Source organism: Bacidia gigantensis (assembly GCF_019456465.1).
Source record: "Bacidia gigantensis strain McMullin 20006 chromosome Unknown contig_180, whole genome shotgun sequence".
NCBI classification, from domain to species: domain Eukaryota; kingdom Fungi; phylum Ascomycota; class Lecanoromycetes; order Lecanorales; family Ramalinaceae; genus Bacidia; species Bacidia gigantensis.
Genome location: NW_025408596.1, coordinates 513,888 through 537,229, shown reverse-complemented (window position 1 = coordinate 537,229; position 23,342 = coordinate 513,888). Strand labels below are relative to the sequence as shown.

At 48.1% G+C, this 23,342-nt stretch overlaps 5 protein-coding genes across 5 annotated transcripts; 2 read left to right on the top strand and 3 right to left on the bottom strand.

Moving 5' to 3' along the window:
* Window positions 1–6: 6 nt before the first annotated feature.
* Window positions 7–1,347, top strand: KY384_003094 (uncharacterized protein; the record flags this gene model as incomplete). Its single annotated transcript, XM_044811615.1, has 1 exon — window positions 7–1,347. The coding sequence occupies one exon, from the start codon at window positions 7–9 to the stop codon at window positions 1,345–1,347; it is 1,341 nt and encodes a 446-aa protein (XP_044670748.1).
* Window positions 1,348–2,515: 1,168 nt separating this feature from the next.
* KY384_003093 (uncharacterized protein) lies at window positions 2,516–5,153 on the bottom strand (the record flags this gene model as incomplete). The annotated part of the gene is made up of 3 exons (XM_044811614.1): window positions 2,516–4,565; window positions 4,616–5,011; window positions 5,131–5,153. The coding sequence occupies 3 exons, from the start codon at window positions 5,151–5,153 to the stop codon at window positions 2,516–2,518; spliced, it is 2,469 nt and encodes an 822-aa protein (XP_044670747.1).
* A 333-nt stretch (window positions 5,154–5,486) lies between these two features.
* Window positions 5,487–6,668, top strand: KY384_003092 (uncharacterized protein; the record flags this gene model as incomplete). The annotated part of the gene is made up of 1 exon (XM_044811613.1): window positions 5,487–6,668. The coding sequence occupies one exon, from the start codon at window positions 5,487–5,489 to the stop codon at window positions 6,666–6,668; it is 1,182 nt and encodes a 393-aa protein (XP_044670746.1).
* Window positions 6,669–7,000: 332 nt separating this feature from the next.
* KY384_003091 (uncharacterized protein) lies at window positions 7,001–7,930 on the bottom strand (the record flags this gene model as incomplete). Its single annotated transcript, XM_044811612.1, has 1 exon — window positions 7,001–7,930. One exon carries the CDS (start codon window positions 7,928–7,930, stop codon window positions 7,001–7,003), a length of 930 nt encoding a protein of 309 aa, XP_044670745.1.
* A 560-nt stretch (window positions 7,931–8,490) lies between these two features.
* On the bottom strand, window positions 8,491–23,332 carry KY384_003090 (uncharacterized protein; the record flags this gene model as incomplete). The annotated part of the gene is made up of 3 exons (XM_044811611.1): window positions 8,491–16,077; window positions 16,134–20,626; window positions 20,680–23,332. The coding sequence occupies 3 exons, from the start codon at window positions 23,330–23,332 to the stop codon at window positions 8,491–8,493; spliced, it is 14,733 nt and encodes a 4,910-aa protein (XP_044670744.1).
* Window positions 23,333–23,342: the final 10 nt, after the last annotated feature.

Below are 23,342 nucleotides of genomic sequence, written 5' to 3'. Positions count from 1 at the left end.
TCCATTATGGCCACCACAGTGACTAGCATCGCAGCCACGGCCGAGGGCCATGTAGCTTCCACGAGGAAGGCCACCAGCAAGGACTCCCAAGACCGTCGATCATCAAAGGGAAATTCTGTTCGTCCGAATGCAGCCAGCTTGAAGTATCTCCATGTCGCAGCTGTACACTCACAGATGCGGGCGTCCGCTTTGAGTCGGGATGCTGAGGCGACTCCCGATTATTTAGGATTCAGAAACTTGATGGTGCTTGTTTTGGTCGTCATGAACTTGCGATTGGTAATGGAGAACTTCATGAAATATGGTGTCTTGATCTGTATACGATGTCACGATTATTCTAAACAGGATCTCATACTTAGCACTCTGCTTTATGCAATGGTGCCATGCCACCTCTACGCTGCTTACGCCATAGAACTTGCCGCCGGTCGGCAGGCGAAAGAAGCCATAGCTCGAGCAAAACGCCTTGACCAGAAACCGCATCAGATACCTGCAATCGCTAAGAAGTTTCAAGCAACTTGGAAAATCATCGCCTTCGCCCACGGCGTGAATGCCACGCTCGCACTCTTAGTGACAACACTGACGGTCTATAATTACATCCATCACCCTTTGCTAGGCACCATCTCACAGATTCACGCTATCATTGTCTGGCTCAAGATTTGCTCGTACGCTTTCACGAACCGCGACCTGCGGTATACCCTTCTGAATCCGGAGGCCGCTGCCTCATTACCTGAACTTTATTCTCATTGTCCGTATCCATTGAACATCTCGATTTCCAATCTTAGCTACTTCTGGTGGGCACCGACTCTGGTTTACCAACCAGTCTATCCACGAACCAAAATCATCAGGTGGTCCTACGTTGCTAAGCGAATTGCCGAATGCTTTTCCCTCAGTATCTTCATCTGGTTAGCAAGTGCGCAATATGCGGCGCCTTTACTCCACAATTCTCTTTCCAAAATATCGTCTCTGGATCTTGCGAGTGTTGCTGAGCGCCTTATGAAGCTCTCCACCATATCATTGATCGTCTGGCTCGCCGGCTTCTTTGCAGTGTTTCATTCAGCCCTGAACGCACTTGCTGAAATCATGCGGTTTGGAGACCGCCAATTCTACGCCGACTGGTGGAATAGTCCTAGCGTTGGGGTCTACTGGCGTACCTGGAACAAACCAGTGTACCACTTTATGAGAAGGCATATTTACGGGCCTTTGGTTGCCAGAGGCTGGTCTTCCAACACAGCAAGCATGTGCGTCTTCGTTTTCAGCGGCTTCCTGCACGAGCTGCTTGTCGGAGTCCCAACCCATAATATCATAGGTGGGCTCAGCAGACGAACCAAAGTGCCATGGGAACACCGCTGATGTATTTACTAGGAGTGGCATTTATCGGTATGATCGTGCAAATACCCATGATCGCCATGACGATACCCTTAGAGAAGATGAAGGGGACGAACGGTAAAATGTTGGGTAATTGCATCTTTTGGATCAGTTTCTGCTTGGTCGGTCAACCACTGGCAGCCCTACTGTACTTTTTTGCGTGGCAGGCAAAATACGGTAGCGTCAGCAAGCAACGAAATGCTGTTTGAGGACGAGGTCACCTGTGCATCTAGACTGTATAAATCTATAGACGGAAGTCATCTGATAGAGAGAGAGCGAATTTGCCGCAAAATTTGCCTTCAACGGTTTCACAGACCACAACCTGGCGATACAGAACGAGGACTAACTAGCCCACAAGGCGAAGGCTAAGATCTGTCGCTCGAAACTCTCAGTGACCTACACATTGCAGATCAAGCAGCAATAGAAGTGTAAGAATTCCCATCCTGACTCGAGCGGAGTCTAGAATACAGAAAAGACAAGAGCAGTGTTTTTTTGGTCTGAATTTAACTTCCTAGTACTAAGGATCAGCCATGACAGGGTACTTAGACAAGACTCTTGAAAGTTTTAGACTACAAAAGTGAATGATTCTTTAAGCAGCGTTACTTATAAATCGCGCCATAAAAAAGTCTGTCAGCGGCGTATGTCATTGAAGATAGCATTGACAGCAGAAAAGTATAATAAGCATGCCACTATCAGAAGTAGACTTCCTTACTAACAATACCAACTTGGGAATAATTTGAATTTTTGGAAGTCGATGTCCCTGAATTTTGCCTGCTGCTAATCCATCAGCGCCAAACTTGAACGAAATAAAAATGACGCTTTTAATACTCTCACATTTTGCGAAAGGCAGATAGATATATTCGTAGCAGAGGTAGAGAGCAAGAGAACAAAAGTCGGAAATACTGAGGATTTGACTCTCTGGATTTGTTTACTGCGGCATTCGGTCAGACATAGAGCACGCTTAGGGAGGCAATACTATTTCCGAATGCTAACATCCAGCAATGGTATAACACCCAGCTTACAGCGCCTCCAATAAGTCGGGATCAGCAAGCGTAGTCAAACCTCATGTCATCGACGCGGCAATCCCAGTCACACCAGGGCTTCTCTCTGTCCAAACACTCCAACGAAGAAATTTGACCAACATGAAATGCCCTCAACCCGCCGCTTTGCCCCCATAAATCTCCATGCCACGCCTGATGTCCTCTACAATCTCCGCCGCCTCCTCTACATTCCCAGCCTCGAAATCATACCTCTTCTGCTCCTGCCCGCCTTCTCTTGCAACCACGACCCTCAAGCTCTTCGGATGCCTTCTACTGACTTTACATCCCACAATCATACTAAAGGGCACTTGTCGCGTCGCTTTGCTGTTAGTGGCACCATCGAAAAGCGTGCCCTTAGGTGCAGAGTCAGGCGTAAGGATGTGCATGAAGTCTTCGTCCATAAGCAGGATACGTTGTTGAGATGGCGCGAAGGACATGGGTTGCTTGCGGGTGACGGTGTAGCGCCGATATTTTGTCATGGTGGAACTGTTGGTGAGATTTGGGGAGAAGAGATCGTTTGTGCGAGCTTGGGCGAGAGGATGAATCAAGGGCGTGCGTTTTGCGGCGCCCCGCTTCGGAGAGTCGGAGGACGGAGTGAGGAGAGGGGCGTTTGGTGAGGAGCTGCCTGGAGAACCTGAGATGCCGATGGCGCCATCGTTGGCAAAGCGCCGGCGGACGAGGTCCAGCTCAAAGCGCGAGCCGAGGGCTTCGACAGTGCGGTCAACAGGAGCGATTGTGTTTGTGTTATAGATTTTTAGGATGTGGTAGGCCTTGTCGAGGTTCCATCGCTTGCAAACTGAGTCTAGTATCTCGGCTAGATATGTGTCTGTAGTGATTTCCATCGTGGTGACCTGGGACACGGCTTCGAGAGAAGTAAAGTGGACTTTCAGCTGTTTCTGCGCCCCCATTCTGGGAGTCGAGTGTACTGTGGGTAGATTTGATTTGTCTGCAGGTATAGTGGGAGGTTTGCGCGGTGCTGTTGTCGGAGAGTTTATTTGTGGTCTTTCAACGGATGTCTGGCTAGGCGGTGATACTTGTTCCGACTGCTCCTGGCTGTCACTAGAAGGAGTTGCATATTGCTCATACTTGGGAGTCAGAGTCTTGTTTTCCTGATACTGCGCATCGTTTGCTTCGACCAGTGCGAACTCATCATATGGCTTCTCTCGCGATCGACCTCTTAAGCCACGGTTGTTGTTTGATGTGAAATCCGTAATTGGTCTGGTCCGTGCAAGAGCGGGAAAGTCGAAGTCGACCTCGCCATCCTCAATCATCCTCAACGTCCAGCGATTGACATTCAGCTTCGACTCATCAATTAATGGTTTGAGATCCGCCTCTCTGTATCTCCAAAGTGCCAATCCAATGGCGTCCGCCACACTGGTCTGAGGTGTCTCCCCCGACTCGTTGTCCTGCACGTGCTTCAGCAACGGCATATCTATTGGTTTGGTTGAAGTCTCAGAGAAGGGCGCATAAATCCTAATGTATAGCGGATCCGGGACACCTTTGCCAGATAGCCTTGCGAAGGGCTCAACTGGATTTTTGGGCTTTGCTTTCCTAGCATTCAGGGCTTGACCAAGTAAGCTTACGGGAAGTATTGTGCTAATAGGCCTTGTACGGCCAAGATCTTGTAGAGTAGACGTTGCTAGAGTCTTGGGCTTTTTTGGAGAGGGCGAGTCTGAACGACCAAAGTTCAAAGGAGGTGGCATGTCCAGAGATCCAGCAGCTATGTCGTCAAGCAAAGACTCGGAGTCAGCAGTACCACCAAATTCGGACGAGATATCTGATCTATCTTCGGCTTCAGAACCCTCGTGGATGGTACCTGTGAGATTGAGCATCTGCTGCTGGCGTTCGTCCTCTTCATGCTTTTGCGAAAGTAGCTCTCCCGCTTTGGCTGCTCGGGAAGTGTTGACCTGTCTACGCTTGAAGAAAGACTGGTCAACTTCGTTTTCGGAAGAGAAATCGCTACTCGTCGTCGTGTCTCTTCTAGCGCGTTGCTTGACCGCTTCGACTCCTGTCAGAGATCCACTACGAAGCCTTCCCTCATGCGATCGCCTTGACGGCGAGATGATATTGACTTCGACACCGTCCCTGTAGGAGCTCCGGATAGGTGACGAGCCTGATCGATTTCGAAGGGGCATCTTGGCAAATTTGATTTGCTGAGCAGCTCTAGAAAATTTTAGAACTAATCATGATGAGCTCTCAATATATTTCCTGACCTTCGCGAGCTCTCGATATCATCCTCGCTGTCGTCGCTAAGGTCGCTGCTGTCATCTTCATCGTGTTGTTCTCGGCGTTTACGCCGCCTCACATTAGGTCTCGGGCCTACAGTATCCGCGCTCCCCCGTCCAGTCACCATGCCCCCCTCATCTTCCTCATCGTTGAAGCCAGGAGGGGGCAGTCCTGCCGATCTTGGCGCGTTGAAATAGTCAGAGGCGATAGCAGTGGGAATTGGTGGGGAATAAGTTCGCTTGGTTTCCGGCACATTTGAGGACCAGCCAGCAGCCCGAAAATTAGGATCATTTAAGATGGCGTTATCCACATTGATCAAGCGTTCACCAATACCATCTTTAATGTTCGTCAAGTACGAAGTACGCAATTGCCAGATGAGAAAGCTATATCATTCCATCAGACCACGAAACAGTTTGACGGAGAGAAAACGATCACGTAGCATCGTTTTAACTTCTTATATGTAATGCGAAATCCGACAAGAGAGGGAATGCAGCTCGCTTACTCTTCGTTTTGGAGGAGAGCCATCTCGAGTGCAAGATGGGGCTTTTATTTCTATAGATCTCTACTCCAACGGGAATTCCATAGATATCGATTGCACGGCAGAAGGTAGAGATGGCATATTCTGTTCCTCAGCTAGCAAAGGAGTGAGTCTCGATGAGGTCCAAATGCATTCTAGTCACCTTGTTAGTAGTTAGTAGTCGCCTTTGATAATGACGTGCAGTAGCTCCCGGGTAGGCGCCGCCCCCCACGTGGTACCAGAGGTCCCTGTGGCGGTCCCCGAAGAGGATTCTTTCCCAGACTTCTACTCACTCTATACAGACCTTATGCCAAGCCAGGAAAAACTACATTATCGCGAAAATGGCACTTGTTGATTATGGTAGCTCCGGGGAATCAGGATCGGAGCAAGATGCACCACCGCAGCCAGCCTCAAAGCCGAAAACTTTTGCTTCAAAGCATGGCTTCCAAAAACTCGTTGATAGTTCAAACCCTCAGAAGATCCGCGTCAACTTAGAACAGAAACAGGCCGCTGAAAATAAGAGCACTGCAGACGATGAGCGACCTTTGAAGAAAGCCAGAATTGAAGGCGGTGGCCTCAAAGATTTCAATGCACTTTTGCCCTCACCGAAGCGGCCGGCGGACGCGAAGGGTTCCATACGTGGTGGTCTTGGGAGAGGCGTAAGCCTTAAGACAGGGGCGACTCCAGGTTTTACAAGGGAACCTATGCCTCAAAGAGACCCTGCACCAACCGACGATGGGAGTGATAATTTCGAAGGTGACCCAGGAGCGCAAGATTGGAGAGCCCTTGCAGAAGATACATCGATCGGTACTGCACCTCATACTACATCGGCCGACCCGGCCCAAGCCCCTGTTAAGAAAGCGACAATGTTCAAACCGTTATCGGTGGCGCGAAAGCCTCAAAAGAAGAGACCTCTAGACAAGAGTAGCGAGCCCTCGAGGACGGTAGTAGCAAATGTAGATAATGGCGAGGCGGCAAAACCTGCGCCAAAGATCTCTTTATTCTCTAGTCAAAACATACCTTCAGACGGCTTTCGGACCGATCCCAACATGACAGTGAAGAAGGACTACCAGCCGATGCTCTACCAAGTATCGAGCCAGGACTATCTTCCCTCGGCCGCGTCATTACATCCTGAAGAGAGCAATACCATCCACTCACCCGCACCTCCAGCCGAAACTAACGCACCCATCCAAGATCAATCGCTCTCCTCCATCGCCACATCCCTCAACCTGACACCTTCCCAGACACGACAACTCCTCGGTCGTAACGCCACCAAATCTTCCTCAGCCCAAGCCGTCAAAATCACCAACGTCAATATAGACGAGGAGTATGCATCCAACGAGGCGCTCAGACAGGCAGGTGAGACAGTCCAGCATAATGCGGTGCGGCCAATACAGGGAGGTGGCAAACACAGCTTGAAGCAGCTGGTAAATTCTGCCGTGGGGCAGAAGGAGGCTTTGGAGGAGAAGTTTGCGGAAGGGATAAAGAATCGAAAGGAAGGAGCGGGGAAGTATGGCTGGTAGGTAGTGTACACTTTGAAGCATGCCGTAATTCTTATCGAATTCGCGTGTCAAGGTAAAAATGGTGCCTTTTTGGTATCATTATCCATCAGGAAAACAACTTTAAAGAAAAACGAAGTAATCAAAAGGGTAAGAATTGACAGCTTCCCTAGAATACAAAGCTCGGCTAAAATCAATATTCAAACTTGGGAATCAACTTGCAAGACCGCTCTATAAACATAGACCAACCACGCGAATGGCGTATCCAATCAATGCCCACTGCTCACAGATAAAGGCCCCGCTCAACCCATTATAGAATGTCTACAACGCTGACTAGTCACTCAGCCGCTCTGAATTCAAAGACACACACGCTTAGCAGCCCTTTCCTCCCCACCATCCTCGGTGCGTTCCTTCCGGACTTGACCACTATCTGGCTCCCCCGCTCCTTCCCTCTGCTCCCTTGCCATCCGCTCCTCCTCCTTCCGTCTCTCTTTCTCCATATCCAAATGCCTGTTTTCTGCAATCAATAAAGCCTTGAGTCCTGGAACTACCTCATCTGGATCCGCAGCATGATCGTCAACGGAAAGCTGTTGAGGCGACGATATGAGAATGGGATCCGTAGACGCGTACCCTTGGTCGGTAAGGCTACGTCTTTTTTGCTGCTGCTCCTTGTTTGGCTTGGGGGATACTGGAGGGGACCCTGTCAGATCGATGGGAGCGCTTTGAGTGCCGCCCAAACCCATGTGAGACGAATGATTAGCGGGAGCGAGGTCAGAGGGAACTCTGATGCCGGCCTGAGAAGTCCAGGTTGTCCTGGGAAAAACCATGCCTGGATGATGGAGGAGTGGTGCCGGCATTGGTGCGTGTTGTGCACCTTGGAACCCAAATGGCGGGCCGGCGTTGTATGAAGGGTGCTGAGCACCGGCAGTTCCGGGGTCGAGGGGGGCGTATGGGGGAGGAGGAGTGAAAGGCCCTGGCAATAGTTGAGGACCGAAATGGTCGAAAGCAAGTCCAGCATTATTTTGTGCCGGAGGGTAGGCTCGGGGAAGTTGAGTGGGCTCCATCATTAATGGAGGCCCAGATGGACCTGGATGCCCGATAGGAAAGGGGTTTCCATGTGTCAAACTTGTGAGCAAGACACCGTTCCGAGGCTTTTCTGGCTGAGGTCTCGTCGCTATTTGCCTGTGAACTTCACTTATAAAATGTGGACGGTCAAATAGGGCGTCAGCTGAATGATACTCCCCATGTGGAGGGACGGCGAGAACAGATCCAGCTATGCGAGCCATTTTGTGGACACGAAGTGGAACAGGTGGCTTGCAGGCCGTGGAATGGATCTCCGTGTATAAGAGGATTCTGTGAGGAGTAGCTTGCAAAAGAGGCTGTTGTATTAGTTGGAATCGCTAAGACATATGGAGGGTATGGTGAAGTGGAAGATGAAAAGAAGAGTCCAGTAGGAAAACGGATCATGGAAATTGTTCGGGACGGGATGGCTGGAGTGATTTAATCTACTCAGCAGTGAGTAGAGCAATACTAGCAAGACGTGCCACCGAGTACCATCTTATCCTTCAACCATGCTAGCCGGTAGAGCTGGCCCAAAGTCTCCTTGGACGCATGTTTCTCGGTCTTTGCCACCCCATAACGGGGGACCTTGATTAGAATACCAAAGTTTCCGAAACGAATACAGGAGACTCCTGCAGCAAATAGCCTTTGGATATTTTGAACTCAGATCTCCTTAGCGTGCCGTAGATTCTCAATAGCCTTTTCCATTGACGCCCCCAAAGCTTCACATCTTGATTCCTCAGGCTGGCGGGGCTGTAGACAGTCTGTCTTACTCAAAAGAAGCCTTTTAAGTAGCACCGACCACCTCTGTGAACCATAGTCTCAATGCTTGAGATAGAGCACCTGGTAGCTCCTTCAAGTTGTTCACGATGAGATAGTATGGAAAGGGGAAATCATCAAGATATCGCTTCATCCTCAGATGAGTCTCTCCAGAGGCGTCGGGCTCGAAAAGGGCTTGAGTCATCTCAACAATTGACTTGCCAACATGAAGTGCATCCACGATCACAAACAATATCATTATCCTTTCTTCACGAGCCTCGCGGCAAAGGCGTCGAATATCCTCGTGATCTTCACACAACCCATCACTCACGATGAGCTCCAATTGCCACAGATCTGGGTCGCTATCAAAGCTTCGTCGACGAGCTTCCTGAAAGATATTGATAGACTTGCTGATCAAGTTGCGGACATTCGTGCTGGTCTGTTGAAAGCTGAAATTGCTGAATATCTGAGCCCCAGCCTCGGATGTGAGAGGCTTGTCAAAGTCGTGAATGACGGAGACGTCACTACCAAATCGTACGACACACACTTGGCCGGCCTCGAGCATATTCAGACTTTTTGAGACCAGAGCTAGAGATTGAAATGTGAGCTCAATGACGTCTGTCTCACCCATAGACTTGCTATCATCTACGGCAAGCATTATCTGATAGTTTCGTTTGGACGGAATTGATCGTCGCATCCAGATTTTGTCTCTTTTGTACCCCGAAGCGATGTAGGGTATTATTCTTTTCATGTTAAGCCGCTTTCCAGTGCGAAAGTCGCCCCGCATTTTTGTAGCTTTCGTAGGCTCCAAGATCACTCGAAGTTGTTCTGTCAATTGGAAGGAGAGTTCATGCGTCTCATTTTCATGTCGTGTCCACAAGTGCCTTGCCGAAGCTAGGAACTCAACCACTGTATCCTTGGCTTCGATGTGGGTTGTGGAAAATTCTTTATCAAGGCTCTCGATATCTTCACGACCTAGGGAGGCCGCGAAATCCGTATCCAATCGACGGCTATCCTTTGAGACGATTTCAGCAGGTCTAGTATTCAAAGATGCGTTGTTTGTGGGATCTGCATCTTGGAGAGCCCTGTCAATCTCTTGCCCTTCGGTTGCATGATCCTCGCTGAATGCTTGATTAGGCAAGACATCGTGATTTTCCATCGGCACTTCGGAGGCTAGTGCTTGCTCATCTAGGGCACGGACCTGGTCTTCACTTGCTGTTCCTAGAGCCTGCCCGTCCGCTGGCGCATCGTTACTAGGTAAATGCTGGAGCTCTTGAGCTGCTATATCCAGATCGTTTGCTGGGGCAGTCTCCTCGTCGCCCTGCGGTGCCTCTAGAATTCTGGACTGAACTCGATGCCACTCTTCTAAGGCATTGCCTAGCTGCTTCAACGCATCACTCCTCGCATCATCTATGTAAGAAGCTTCATTCAATTGTGACTGTTCGGACTGCTGCACTTGTGATCTTGGTAACGCTTCACTTGTGTCGCCCGGCGGATCACTTTGACGCTTGGTATCGGCAGTCTGTTCGGGCTTCGCTGCCGCAGGCTTCTGTTGTTCGATCTGGGTTGTTGATGCAACAGAGTCATTGCGCTTCACCTCGTACGCATTAGTTGAAGTCATGTCATCTGCGTTCGCCCCGAGCCCAGAAGTAGGAGATGCTGGCAACACCTTCGAGTGGGAGTCTGCCATCTCGTTGGTGTCATCAGTGGATGGCGCATTCATATCATTTCTGGGTTGTGCGTCATCCCCAACAGTCTTTTGAATCTCTTCATGCAAAGCAGAATCGGACTCTCGATCATCAGACTCTTCACGATCCATCTCTCCATCTTGAGCATCGTTGAGATGTCCGTCGGAGTTTGAGGACATCTCGTCAAGATCCTCTTCATCTGTCACTGATTCCTGATCCACTCCGTCCAATGTGTCGATGTCCATCTCCTCTGGCATTTCCAAGGCCTCCCCATGTTGCGTGTGCGCATCCATTTTCGAGACCTCCTCATGCTCGACAGGGTCTGAATCCTCGGCACCTTCCACATCAGGACTTTCAGACTCGAGAGTATCTTCTTGGGCAGTGCCTTGAGATTGCTGTGCCACGTCGAGAGCAACTTGTTCTTCCTTAGTGGATTGAGAAGGTGCGTTTTGGGCTGAGTTCTCTCGAGCGGCTTGCTTTTGATTACCATCCCATAATTTCTCGTCTACTGCGGAAGGGTCAAGTTCGTCAACTTCACCACGTTGTTCATCTAGCTCCCCTTCATCTGTCTCACTTCCATCTTCGATCTCGCTTCCTGTCTCCTCATCCGAGACAGCATCTGTTTCGCCTTCCAAATCGTCATGATTCATATCTACGGCACTGGCATTCTGCTCTGAGCGATGGCCATTTTGCTCTTCTTGATGTTGTTGCGCTAGATCCGATAGGTCTTCATCATCTTGGATGTCCCCACTGATATCTTCAGTACCTTGACCTTCGCCTAGACCAGTTCCACTCTCAATTTTCTCTGCAGCGCTGTCCCCAGTGGATGGCTCAACAGGGCTACAGAATCCGTTCTTGCATATACTTGCTAGGCTTCTTGCCATGACAACGGCAAGTCTGTTTAAAGATGCATGTGAACTGACATATTCATCAAGCACCGACTGATATATATTACAAAATTGCTGCACTATTGGTAATGCAACGGCGTAGACTGCTCCTAACGTTTCAAATTCATCCTCGCTAGAAGACTCGATACACGATACGCTAGCAAGGCAAGCGGCTAGCCTCTCGTTTATGCTGTTGATTTGCAATTGCTGAATGGCTTCTGCTAGCAAAGCTTCGGTACGTAACAGCCATTTTGGTTGATCACCAACTTCAGATTGGGTTTCTAATTTCGCTGACATGTTCTGAACGCCAACAAGTATTGCATCCGAGACACTGCGAATATTGGATCGTGCACAAAGCATGTTCACAGTATGAACGCCATTAGTTTCCTCGGACTGGATCTCGACTGTGAAATCCAACCACGGTTGTATGTGCTTCACAAGAAAGGCCATATCTGGATGATCCGTAGCACATTCGGCAAGACAAGCACGTAGCTCAATTAGTCTCGCCTTGGTTTCGCCTTCGATATTTGCATGCTGGGTAGTAGTCAAGCCAGATGGAAGCTTCGGTAGTGATTCAAGGGCTTCTGTTGACCTTGCCATAAGTAGTGCCCAATGTTGTAATGATTCATTTATGACTACGCTCCTTGAGCCTTTGAAATTCTCATACTTCTGGAGAACGGTGCCCGCTGTTTCTAGTATCGCTGAAATCCACCTGGTCACTTTCGGATAAGTCTGGAGCTGATCAGCTCCTATGGAGGTATGCACGCTGTATGTGTCTGGCCTCCAGAGATTTTCCATCAAATGACACAAGCCTTGGAGTCTTTGCATTGCCGTTCCTGAAGTCACAATGAGATTTCTCTGTTTCACTAAAGTAGACAGAACGCTTTCCATAAACCCTCTGCTTCGGTTGAACTCGGCATGAGTGATATCTTCAGAACGAGTATTTACTGGCCTTCTGATCTCAAGCATGTATTTCAAAAGATCTTGGGTTGTGTGCTCTACTTGTGATAGTTCATCTCGATTTAAATTTTGAAAAGACCGCATCTTCGAGAATACAACTGCAAGAGATGATTGCGTTTTTAAGGTCTCCTCGCCCAGGTTACTCGAAAATCCCATGGATCGGATCTGCTTCATTGTGTCCGAAAAAAGCTTACGTTTTTGCACCAATAAATTCTTTACCAAAGCGCTGTTTTCCTTGGTCAATGTTGAAGGCGTGGCATCTTGAAGAGCCACCATGCTATGTGCTAAGTCGTCGCAGAAGTTGTCAAGATAATTGGATATGCGTACTGCTGCAGGCGGTATTTGACTGATACGTCGCATATTTTGTGCAGTTCCAAGCGGATCGGTAAAGCGAGCTGATGTCGTTGCCCAATCCTCAAACCTCTGTCGACAAGTTTCTAGAGCCCGACTGTCCACCGAGGGCAGCTTGCTGTCGGATCGACGTGTGAGATGTCGAGTGTTGATACCAAGACAATCCGGAAAAATCTGACTCAGTATCTCGTCGACAGGTTGAGCCAAAAGGTCTCGGTACTTGCGGACGACTTTGAAAAGCTTGTGGTGTGATCGTTTTGAGCTCTCTCTGATTGCGGCAACATTTGTATCTTTCCAACTTGCAAGTACAACAATATTCTTCAAGTCTTTTTCAAGCTTCTGACGTTCTGATGCAATTGTAGCAGTAATTTTCGCGGTGAAGCGGTCGAAGTAGCCCAGAAAATTGTAGAGGGCACTACTTGTGACTCGAAGGGGTTCGGTTTCTTCCGCTGCAAGTGTTACGTGCCTTTGGAAAGAATACAACATCGCAATGCGTTTCGAGAATTGACCTAAAGTTGTAGTGTTGAGAAATTTCTCCAAGGTAGCCAACAATTCTTCGGTATACGTGTCCGGGCTGCCACTAGATGCTACCATGGTTAAAGGGGCAGCAATGATCGTTTCATACGCAATGAAATACCATGAATCAGCTTCGAGCTGACATTTTTTGTCCTCTTTGTCGAGTAGCATGGTCCAAGCCGTAAGCTCCAGCCGCCGCCACGAAATGATGAGTTGCGTGAGCTCGTCGTATTGATAAGTTGCAGAATATTCTTTACTTGCAACGACTTGCCATTCGTTCACAGAACCATGTAGCTCCTCTGCTTTGGTCAACAGCTTTGCAAGTGGGTCGGCATGCTTGAGCTCGAGTACAGATCTGCAGATTTGTAAAACGTCGTTTAAGGTGGCATGCTCGGGCCATTGAGCCTGCAGATCTAAGAATCTGGACTGTACCTTTTGAACAAGTAGTTTAAACCTTCGCACTTCTGCGATATGGCTATCGGCGTAGAAATCATAGGAATTGGCTGTCTTAGCTTTGCTTTCCAATTTCACCATCTCCTCATCTAAGCGGAGAAACAACACTGGTAGCATGCAAAGCGAAGCAGCAGGAACCTTAGACTGTGCTGGTGGGTCATTGCAAAGCCCTGCGATCTTGTGAGATTTGTCCAACATGTGAAGTTGGACTTGCGCGACAGCATCACTAGGCGGGGTGAAGATGCTCCTCTGAATTCGAGCTATTGTCTGACTAAATCTTGAAGGGTCAAGATTTCGATTCGACAGGGTGCCTGAATCATTGATGGATCCATGATGGCCAAAGAAAAGGTCTTCAACGATCTGGTTTTCCGAGAGCTCGTCGTCTGGCTCACCTCCGCGATGGCGATAGAGTGACGACTTTGCAGCTAAATCTGTTTGCTCCCGATCTAGTCCCCGCTTCCAGTGCTCGTACATCGTATGGAACGACTGTAGCAATGGGACTACTGCGTTTTGCGGGATAGAAGCCTCTACGTTCTTCCTAAGTCCTAAAGTTTCGAGAAACTCAATTCGTGCATCGATCGATATATGTCCGCTGTTCAGCATGTCGAAATCTGAGCGATTGAGCGAATCGATGGATGAGCAACCCATCAATGGGGTACTTGAACAAATGCGTTCGACAGCATGAGAAGCTGTAGGATGTTGAGAAATGGCGGCGAGTGCTAGCGCAAGTCCGTTATCAAGCCCCTCTAGGAAAGCCGCCAACGGCATTGTGGTGTCTTCATATGCCCTCTGTTTCCCTTTGACTCGTGAGATCACTACTTCAATGTCCCTTCTCTCAGATTCGAAGGCCAAAATCAATTCGGAGCTGCCCGGCAATGCGAAGCCGTTGCCCTTCAGACCGGTGGCATAGCGAATGATCAGCCGAATAATACTGTCAAAATCCCCCTGAAGTTCAGTCATGTCTGAATGCTCGGGCCGAAATATGGGATCCACTCTCGGTTCGTCTCCTAACGCCTGTATACAATCTCGCACTACCAGTGTTCTATAGCTTTCGATTTGACCGCTTGTGGTCTTCTCAAAATGTTGAAGAGCAGTAAGCTTGTTTGTCAGCTCATGTACGCGCCTTTGATAGCGTTCGCGTTCAACAACCCTTTTTCGATACGGATCGTAAGGTTTGTTGGGCACGAAAAGTAACAGACACCCAGTGAAGAACAAGATCATGTCTTTTGAAAGCTCTAAAAGGGAAGCGGGAGATGTAGTCGAGCGATTCTTAGCAGATAGATTTGGCACCGAGAAGACATACTTTGCTGACTCTTGGAGCCATTGGACATCAATTGCGACATTTGGTTTCTGCCCTTGGGTTTTGATGGTACCGGTCTCTTGCCCATAAAGCTTGGATGGGAGTTGTTGAAGAGATTTTACAAAACGTTGCTTCTCATCAGTGCTATATTCACCGTCTAAAATGTCATACACGGCCTCGCGCACGTGGAAGAATGTGGTATCAACCCCTTTCAACTCATTGGTGCCAAAGGTATCTGTGCTGGCTGCGATGGCAATCCCGAGTCTCCCCAATTCTTGGCCGAGCAGATCCACGGAGCTGATGGGCACTTCAAAGACGGTTTCAAGCCGTGAAAGAACCGAAAGCGGCGGTACTTGTAATACACAAGCTAACTTATTATCTGGTTGACATCCCTGAAGAGCCATATTCAGAGTTTTCAACTTTCTGAATGCCGACGAGGACGTGTTTAAACCTAGCCAGAATTTTGACTGCATTCCACATAGCATAGCCACGTCGCGCTGCTGCTCCACTGAGTCGTTGCAGGAATAGCAGGATTGATATTGACGTAAGGCATCAAATTGCAGAGAAAAATACGGTTCCATTTTGCACGAATATGCATGAGACCAACGTTCAAGCGTTTTTAGCGCTACACAGACAGCATCGAACTCGACACGTGAAGCTGCAAGAGAGTAGCAATTGTCACATATAGCAGTCAAGGACCGCAATAACGACATGAGCTCTTCCACAGAAGCACCTGAGCTCCACTTCACCTCGTCGAAGCGATCAGCCAACGCCTCCAATTGGACTTTTAGCTCATACTGAGCGACGTCATTACAAGTTCTTGGCCTGAACGCCCGCCATAATGGCTCCATAGCGAGTCCACTTAGTCGCTGCAGCTTCGATGAGTTTGATTTCAAGATATCCAGAGTATCGCCAGCTAGCTGCTCAGTAAGAGTACTCAACCGATTTGTCGAATGATGACGAACAGCTAAGGCGATGCCAATATCTAAATATGCTTGTAGGGTATCTTCTTCCTCAAGGTCGGATTGTATTAGATTAAGTACGTCATCAAGGTAAACTACGAAATTGGCTATGAGTGTAAGTAAGTTCCGGACATCTCCTGCTTCAAATTGCCCTGTGCTTGTTGGCAAAAATTGTGATTCTTTCCAGCGGTCACCGAAAAGCCTCTCGTTCAAGTATCTTTTGAAGACGGAGGTCATGCGGAGAAGAAGTTGCGTAGTGCAGTCAGCCAGGTTGTCCCATGTTTTCAGGCCCTTGGAAACCATGCTTGGTCTTCCTGGCATTATTCGTTTACAATCTGTCTCTGTTCCAGCGCTCTCCGTAATGACAGCAAGTCTGCAGTCGATAGAACTCAGATGAAGCATTGTTTCGAAAGCTTCGCCAAGAAGCTTGAGATTTTGATGCCAAGCAGCGCGGGAGGTCAAAGCGAGCAGGGCAGCATTGTTGTGCGGATGAATTGACTATATGCAGGTCAACAAGACAGTTCCAACGACGTCCTGAAGGTGGAACGACTTACCTGTAGGCCAGCTACACCCAAGGGCATAGCCCCTTTCTGTGAAATGGCTTCATAGGTTTCCTGAGTTGCCTGCAAAACACATCCGTGACAGTCACTAAGCCGAAGCAATGCATTGACAGCAGTGTTGAAATCTCTTAGTGGTATTTCTGGTAGGTCGCCAAGTCCTCTAGTGACCTGATGTTGCCAGTACCTCAGATTCATCAGGTCATGATGAGTCAAATGATCTAGAAAGATTGAAATTACAAGCAATAATTGCGGAGGATCAATCGAACGCCAATCGATTTGGTGTAAGATCGAGAAGCGTGACATTCTTGCTTCAATCACTTGATCTACGGACGTAGATTCTGGCATTGCGTTTGCTGACATAAACAGCTCTACGGATCGATTTCTCATAGCCCGAGAGAGTTCACCATGCTCAGGATCCATTGTCATGAACATTCTGAAAGATGTATGTGGACGCACAATTTCAGGACTGCCGTCAGCGTTTCGATGCTCATGAATGCTCAGACATCCTTCAGGCTCAAGCAGAGAATTCAGTCTGTCCAAAACAGAAGAGTCGCACAGATTTGCATGGTCTAATATAACCCAGTGGCCTTGCTTCACAGCTTTTACAAAAGGGCTATCAGCCCATCGAAATCCAGGCTGATCATGATGACCAAAAACCCAATGTGCTATGTCAGTCCATTCATTCAGTATCAATGGAAATTCGGAATTTGGGTACGTGGACGCTAATGCTTGGAGGATGGCCTGGAAATTCTCCGTCATTGGCTTTTGTCGACGACCAATCCTGACTTCAAACAAATTCTGATCAATCGTTTGATCAGAAGCCATCTGTCGAAGTACAGTCTGGCTAGTACAAAGCTCGAGACGCTTGTAGAAGCTATTGAGCTTATTCTGGTTGTCAGCTTGCTCGTAAGTTCCCAGAAAATCCTGAGCATCCATCTCAGGATTTGCACAGATCTGTGTCACCTCAGCTCCCACGAGGTTTGCTAAGGCGAGCACGGACGCTTTTGTATTGGAATTGGATGGTCCAACGAGGAGTGTCGGCCAATGCTTCTCAACACAGAGCATCAACGATTCGATAATCGGCAAGCTGGCTTCCTTGAAGCTCGGTGATTTTAATTGTTGGGAGCCTAGAAGTGCGTCACGTTTAAGCACAGCTCTACCGGCTTCTATATGGTGTTCGCTCCGCCCAAGGAAATAATTATGAATTGGAGTGGGGACTTCAAGCGATTGCTGAATGACTCCCCTGATGCGTTGCTGGTCCTTTGCCTTCCTAAATTGATGGCTGAACAGCACGTCTCCGTAGTCGAAAGCATGATCTGGCGAGATTGATGTCTCTCTCTTGGCAAGAATATCCAGCCACCGAAGAGCATCGCGCAGGTTAACTTCCCATGGTCCGCCCTGAGGATGAAAATTGTTGTCATCCGTTAGATATGTCGCAACATTACTTACGCTTCGCACAACGCTCTTGATCGTGTTTGGTTCGATATCCGGATATAAAGCAGAACAAATTGCTCGATAGTCAATCTCGTCGAAAACGCCAGCATAGACGACGGTGAAGCGATTGATGAAGGAAGTGGGCAATCCTTTTCTTCCTGAACCTTGGTGGTAAGGGTTTTGGGCGGCAAATACCACCACGTTAGGATGCTTTGGGAAAGTCTTCCCTAGTTCCGGTACAAAGACCTCACCACGATGATCGAAACAAGCATTCAATCCTTCTAGCACTGATTGCGAAGCAAGATTCATCTCATCTAACAGTATCCATTCTCCTTTTTGCATTGCGCGTAGAAACGGTGCAGGTCGCCAACCAAAGCTGCCTACGTCTCCGCTTTCAATAGGAATGTCTGAGCCGAACAGGTCAACAAGATCCGTCTGATCAGAAAGATTAATACGCGTCAAAGGTACCCCGATCTTCTGTGCCAAAGCAGCCACTAATGTCGTTTTACCTACACCGGGGTCACCTTCGAGCAGAATTGGTCTGTTCACTTGCAGCGCGCGCAGGATTTTCATAGCGTTCCGGACAGTTGTCGGTGCTTCCAGATTGTAAGGTGTTGGGCGCACGTCGGGACATAATTTTAGAACTTCAAACCCACCTATGGAGAGTGTATTCGCACCATCCATGAGTACCGGCACTGAATCTTCCGTCAACGATTTGTCTATTGTGAATAGCTCCTGCAACTTAGTTACACACGCCTGGTGCTGAAGCCCAATTCCAGATTTGATTTCAGAAAGATTTGCTGTAAGGCTCGTGCCCAACTTGTCGAGGAAGACCATGCAGCATCCGTGAAAAACCGCAAACGCAGCATGACTACGGTCATAGAGGTTAATGAACGTCACCCAAGATAACAAGTCTCGTATCGACATGTTAATAAACGATTCATACGACGTAGAGTACCATTCAGCGAAATTAACCATGGGTTCTGCGAGGTATTTGTGTGCCGAGCTAAGCTTCGCCTCCACGATCTCAACAATCTCCTCCTTATGACTCAAGTTGGGCACCCATATTTCAGTAAAGCGATTTCTTAATGCACCTGACAGCTCCCTTTTTCCATAGTCGCCTCCAGGATTCATTGTAGCAAGGAATTGAAATTTATCGTTGGCAATAACATTTGCATCAGTAGTACCCCTTTCTGCAATGTACAGCGTACGACTCGGTTCTAGTAGGCTGTTTAGGCGCTCTAAAACCGAGTCATCCGCTAAGGATATTTCGTCGAGTAGAAAGTGACTTCCGTCTTTCATCGCAGCCACCAAGCTACCATCTGACCACTCAAACAAGGCTTTGGCTCTTGCTGAGCAATCATCAATCCGAGCTTTTAAATCCTCGGAAATATGCGCGGATGGGTCTCCAAGAAGATTATCATATGCTAAAGTCAATGATTCAATGTTTCTAGCATATCGTTGCTCAAAGGCCTGTTGAGATTCTAGTGCGTCTATGAGTAGGTCGACTAATTCATCTTCTACTAATTCTCTATTTCGCGGAGGGCGATGAGCTCCAATGAGGTCTCCTGTCTCCAAATTTTGGTGTGCATTGACGGTATTAAGGGTCGTCTCCATCATTTCGGCCAGCACCTGGCATATTGAGGTTTTTCCAGTGCCGGTTCCACCGACCAACAGGACAGGTTCATGGTTGTCTAGGGCTCTAGCCACAAGTATCGCAAGGCGGCGCATTGATTTTGTCCATATTATTCCACAGGAATTCTTCAAGGATGTCCCAATGGCGGTATGCATGGCAGCAGGGCTGTATATTCTATCAGGCTCAAGCTTGACCTTCAAAACGTTTTCGATTGTCTCCTTTACCGTCATACGCTCTGACTCTTTGCGGACACGCTCACCTAGAAGTATGAAGCCATTGATTGCAAGTTGCTCGCGATCATCCGCTGGGCGCAGAGCCCACCGGAACAAATCTCTCAAAGTAGCAAAGCTATGGCGTTGCTCAAAAAGACGCTCGCTTTGGCGGAGTATCGATAACTTCCTGTAAATAGCGACAATCTGGGCACAAAATGATGGTGCAATCTGGCACCTCTCACGCAGAATTATCTCAAGTTCCTCCTGAGGTATATCATCAAAGTGAATTTCGAGAAATCTATTACGGAAAGCTCGCGAAAGAACCTTCCGGCCACCATAGACTCCAGGTGGATTCTGTGTGGCAAAGAGCATGAAGTTTTCGTGAGGGCGTATCGTTTGCTGAGTCTCTGGAATCAATAGCTCTCTATTGTCATCGAGTAGTCGGTTCAAAGCTTCAAGGACATCAGTTGGTGCAAGATTAAGCTCGTCAAGAATTACCCAGTGACCCTCTTTGAGAGCCGTAACAAGGGCGCCGTCTTGGTATACTAGCCCACCTGCGGAATCTGATACGTAAGAGCCTAGATATTCTTGGAGATCCGTGTGCTCATGATTGTTGATTCGTACACATTGATTTCCAGAGATTTTGGCCAGGTAATCCACCATGCTCGTCTTTCCAGATGAAGTTGGACCTTGGAGTAGTACTGGAAACCGACGCGTCGAAGCGGCTCTGACCAAATTCAGCAGATTCTGTTTTATGAATGGCGTCAATATGTAATGTGGCTGACTCCGTGTACGCAACGGTCCTTGTAGTATCCAATAGTGATCAAAGCGAACGTAGCTTTTGCCGTCCTCGGGAGCACGTGAAATCTGATGTAAAGTTGCCTTTCTTATCCGGTCGACAGGAAACATACGACGTTCGATCAACGGCTGTACTAAGGAAGCTGAAATAGTGTCAAGGGCCGTCAAAAAGCACATAGAAAACCCTTCAAATAAGGCTCTGCGGAGACCAAACATAGAGGCAATGTCAGAGGCGTATGTCAGCGCCCGAGTAAAAGTACGTAGGCTGAAGTGAGGTTTCTGGTTTGCGCCATCGACTAGATCGTTATCATTTGCCAGTTGCTTGATATCAATGTATAGCCGACCGACGTCGTCAGCGTCGCGCAAATTCGCTTGCTTTTGACTGCTCAAGTAGACTTGAGCAACCGCTATTAGATTCGAAAGGTCTTTGTCAGGGTCATTCACAAAGATCTCCGAGAACTTTGAACGTATGCTGGGGGTAGATCGCGCTTGCCAGTGTCCGTAGCAGGGTTCATTGAAGCGAAAATTCGAAAATTGTGGTGGGGTCTGATTCGTTCAACGTCACCTTTTTCTAGAAGAAGTAGTGAAGGTCCACCGTCCTGATGGTCTGTGAAAAGATCTGAGAGGCTCTCTAAAGTATCTGGTGAGGCCAAGTTGATCTCGTCCAGTAACACCCAATCGCCATTACGCGCAGCTTGGACGATTTTACCTTCAACAAAAGAAAAGGCAAAGCCTCCAGACTTGCCAGCAAGTAAAGCTTGGAAGGCTTGCACCTCGTCTGTGAACTTAATCCATCTTCTCCTGAGCTCATCATTTCGTGGCTCTATTTTCCTCCTTTTTGAATTTGGACCACTCAAAGGAACTCCGGTAGCCGTCTTGGTTGGTTTGAGAATGGATTCAACAGTCTGGATTGCTTCTTTCCATAAACGCAGGACTCTTTTCCAGCGCTCTCGTGAGATGGCCTTTCCGAGGGTTTCTAAAAATGGTGCGTTCTGGCGTGAAGGGAAAGTAATCTGTAAAAGGTCTCCGAACTCATCTTTCATGGGAATTGCAAGTGACCTAGGGTTTATTGGTTTGTATCCACCTAGTAAATCACTAGCCTCACTCTGCTGCGATAAATTTGCGATAACGAGTTTGTGACCTAACATAGATGCAAGATTCTGAACCATTAATGTTTTGCCTACTCCTGTTTCACCTACCAGCAAACACGGCTCTACTTGCTGCACCGTTGATGCTAAACTTTCTAATGTCCGCAGTGCGTGATCGGTCCTGGCGAACCTCTCGTGCATACCAACATGCTTTTTTCTTGTACCTAGAGACTCCTTGGCTATTTGGCATTTGGCTCGCCCGATTCGTAGAGAAGAACTCCGTTGCTCGAAAATCGGTCTCCGCGTCTGCAAAACATTTTCCGCCCGCTGAGCCGGAATATGGAGTTCCCCGGCAGTCATATGCATGAGATCTGTTTTGAGTGAACCTTGTTGTAAGCTACCAAGAAAAGAATCTACGATTTCGAGGAGAATGTCGTCTTGCAGGGCCTCTGGAACCGGCTGGACATCTGAAGTCACGCGTGCCTCGCCTAGCACGGTGTCGATCCTTCGAGCACAGCGTAAGAGCTGACGCGGCGAAAATGATTTGATATTCGAGTTGGCAAATCCATTCTGGTATACCAAAGCCGCATAGATACTCAGAAGCTGTGGAACGTGGATTTGAACCGCAGGAAACAAAGAGTTTATTATTTGACTTAGATCCTCTTGAGTGAAAGCCTGTAGATTCGCGCGATGCCATTCCTGCCTCTCAATCAAAATTGATCTGCGATGCCTCAAGTGTCGTTGCAAGTCTGAAGAGGTTTGCATTGTAGCAATAAGTCTAAAGTTGGGTGAACAGGGGACAGGAGTGTCTTGAGTGGGGATAGTCAACTCCATTCTCTCAATCAGTGGTAGCAAAATACTAATGAGCTCCGATGGTGCCCGGTCCAGGTCCTCTATGAGAAGCCATCGTCCTTGGGTAACAGCCTGAGTGATCACGCCAGGATGCCATTTGAAGGAGCCTGATGATCTATCTTTGGTGTACATGCCTAATAATATCTTTGCATCAGTCTGCTCGTTGAGGTGTAGCGATATCAAACCAGACTCTTGATGGGTCAAACGAGCAATTTCCCTAATAAGCCTAGATTTACCAGAACCGGGTGGACCGGTTACGAGGATGGGCTTCTCGCTAACAACGGCCGTTGCAATCTGCTGGATGTTCTGTTTAGTTGTTGAAGTAGGTACAAGAGAAATCTCCAAGGATTTTTGCGAGCTTGCAAGAGGTATCAGTACGTTACCAACGATGGCAGTTGTATCCGAAATATCATCATTGTCTAAGATTCTAGTATGGGGCGAACGAATGGGCGATTCGAGCAAATTGATGTCTGTTTGCTGTCGAAACCTCAAAGCCAAATATCGCAAGTCATCAAGACGCGAACGTTCCCACAAAGTAAAAAATCTGAAGTCAATTACTTTACCATCCCACAAACCAGTGACTTCGCCTTCGCCAACATTTTTCTTGATCAGATTCTCGAGCACAGCATCTGATGCATGCATGTACAGACACAACAATCTAGCGCTCAGGTATATGACACTGCGGCTAGTATGATTCGATAGACCAACCAACTTCGTTGGATTAATGTACGAAGCAAATCTCTCATTACCACAAGCTAGCAATCGGTATATCAACAATAATATTGTCTCAAGGTCGTCACTTGGGATTCTTGTAAGAGATGTGGGATCAGAAGATACCCAAGCCTCTAAATACCCTTGGCTACCAGATTCGAATACTAGAGAAATGTGTCCTGCAAGGTGCGGTGCTAAGGGCAGTATGCGGGCGTAAGCGGAGAGAGCAGCAAGCCTCTTCGCTTGCGGAAGCTGCATCCATCTACTTGAGATCTCGACAAAGACTGCTTGATGTGTAGCATATATGAGCTCTGTACACCTAGGGTCAAGCGCAAGTTGCGCGAGACTGTCGAGGTACTCAGAGTTGGATCCATGCTGCAGAAGAGAAACCAATTCGTCTGGTATATCATGTATCTTCTGAAGCTCTTGGATGAGCTGCGCCGAACAGAAAGAAACATTCATTGCAATGACG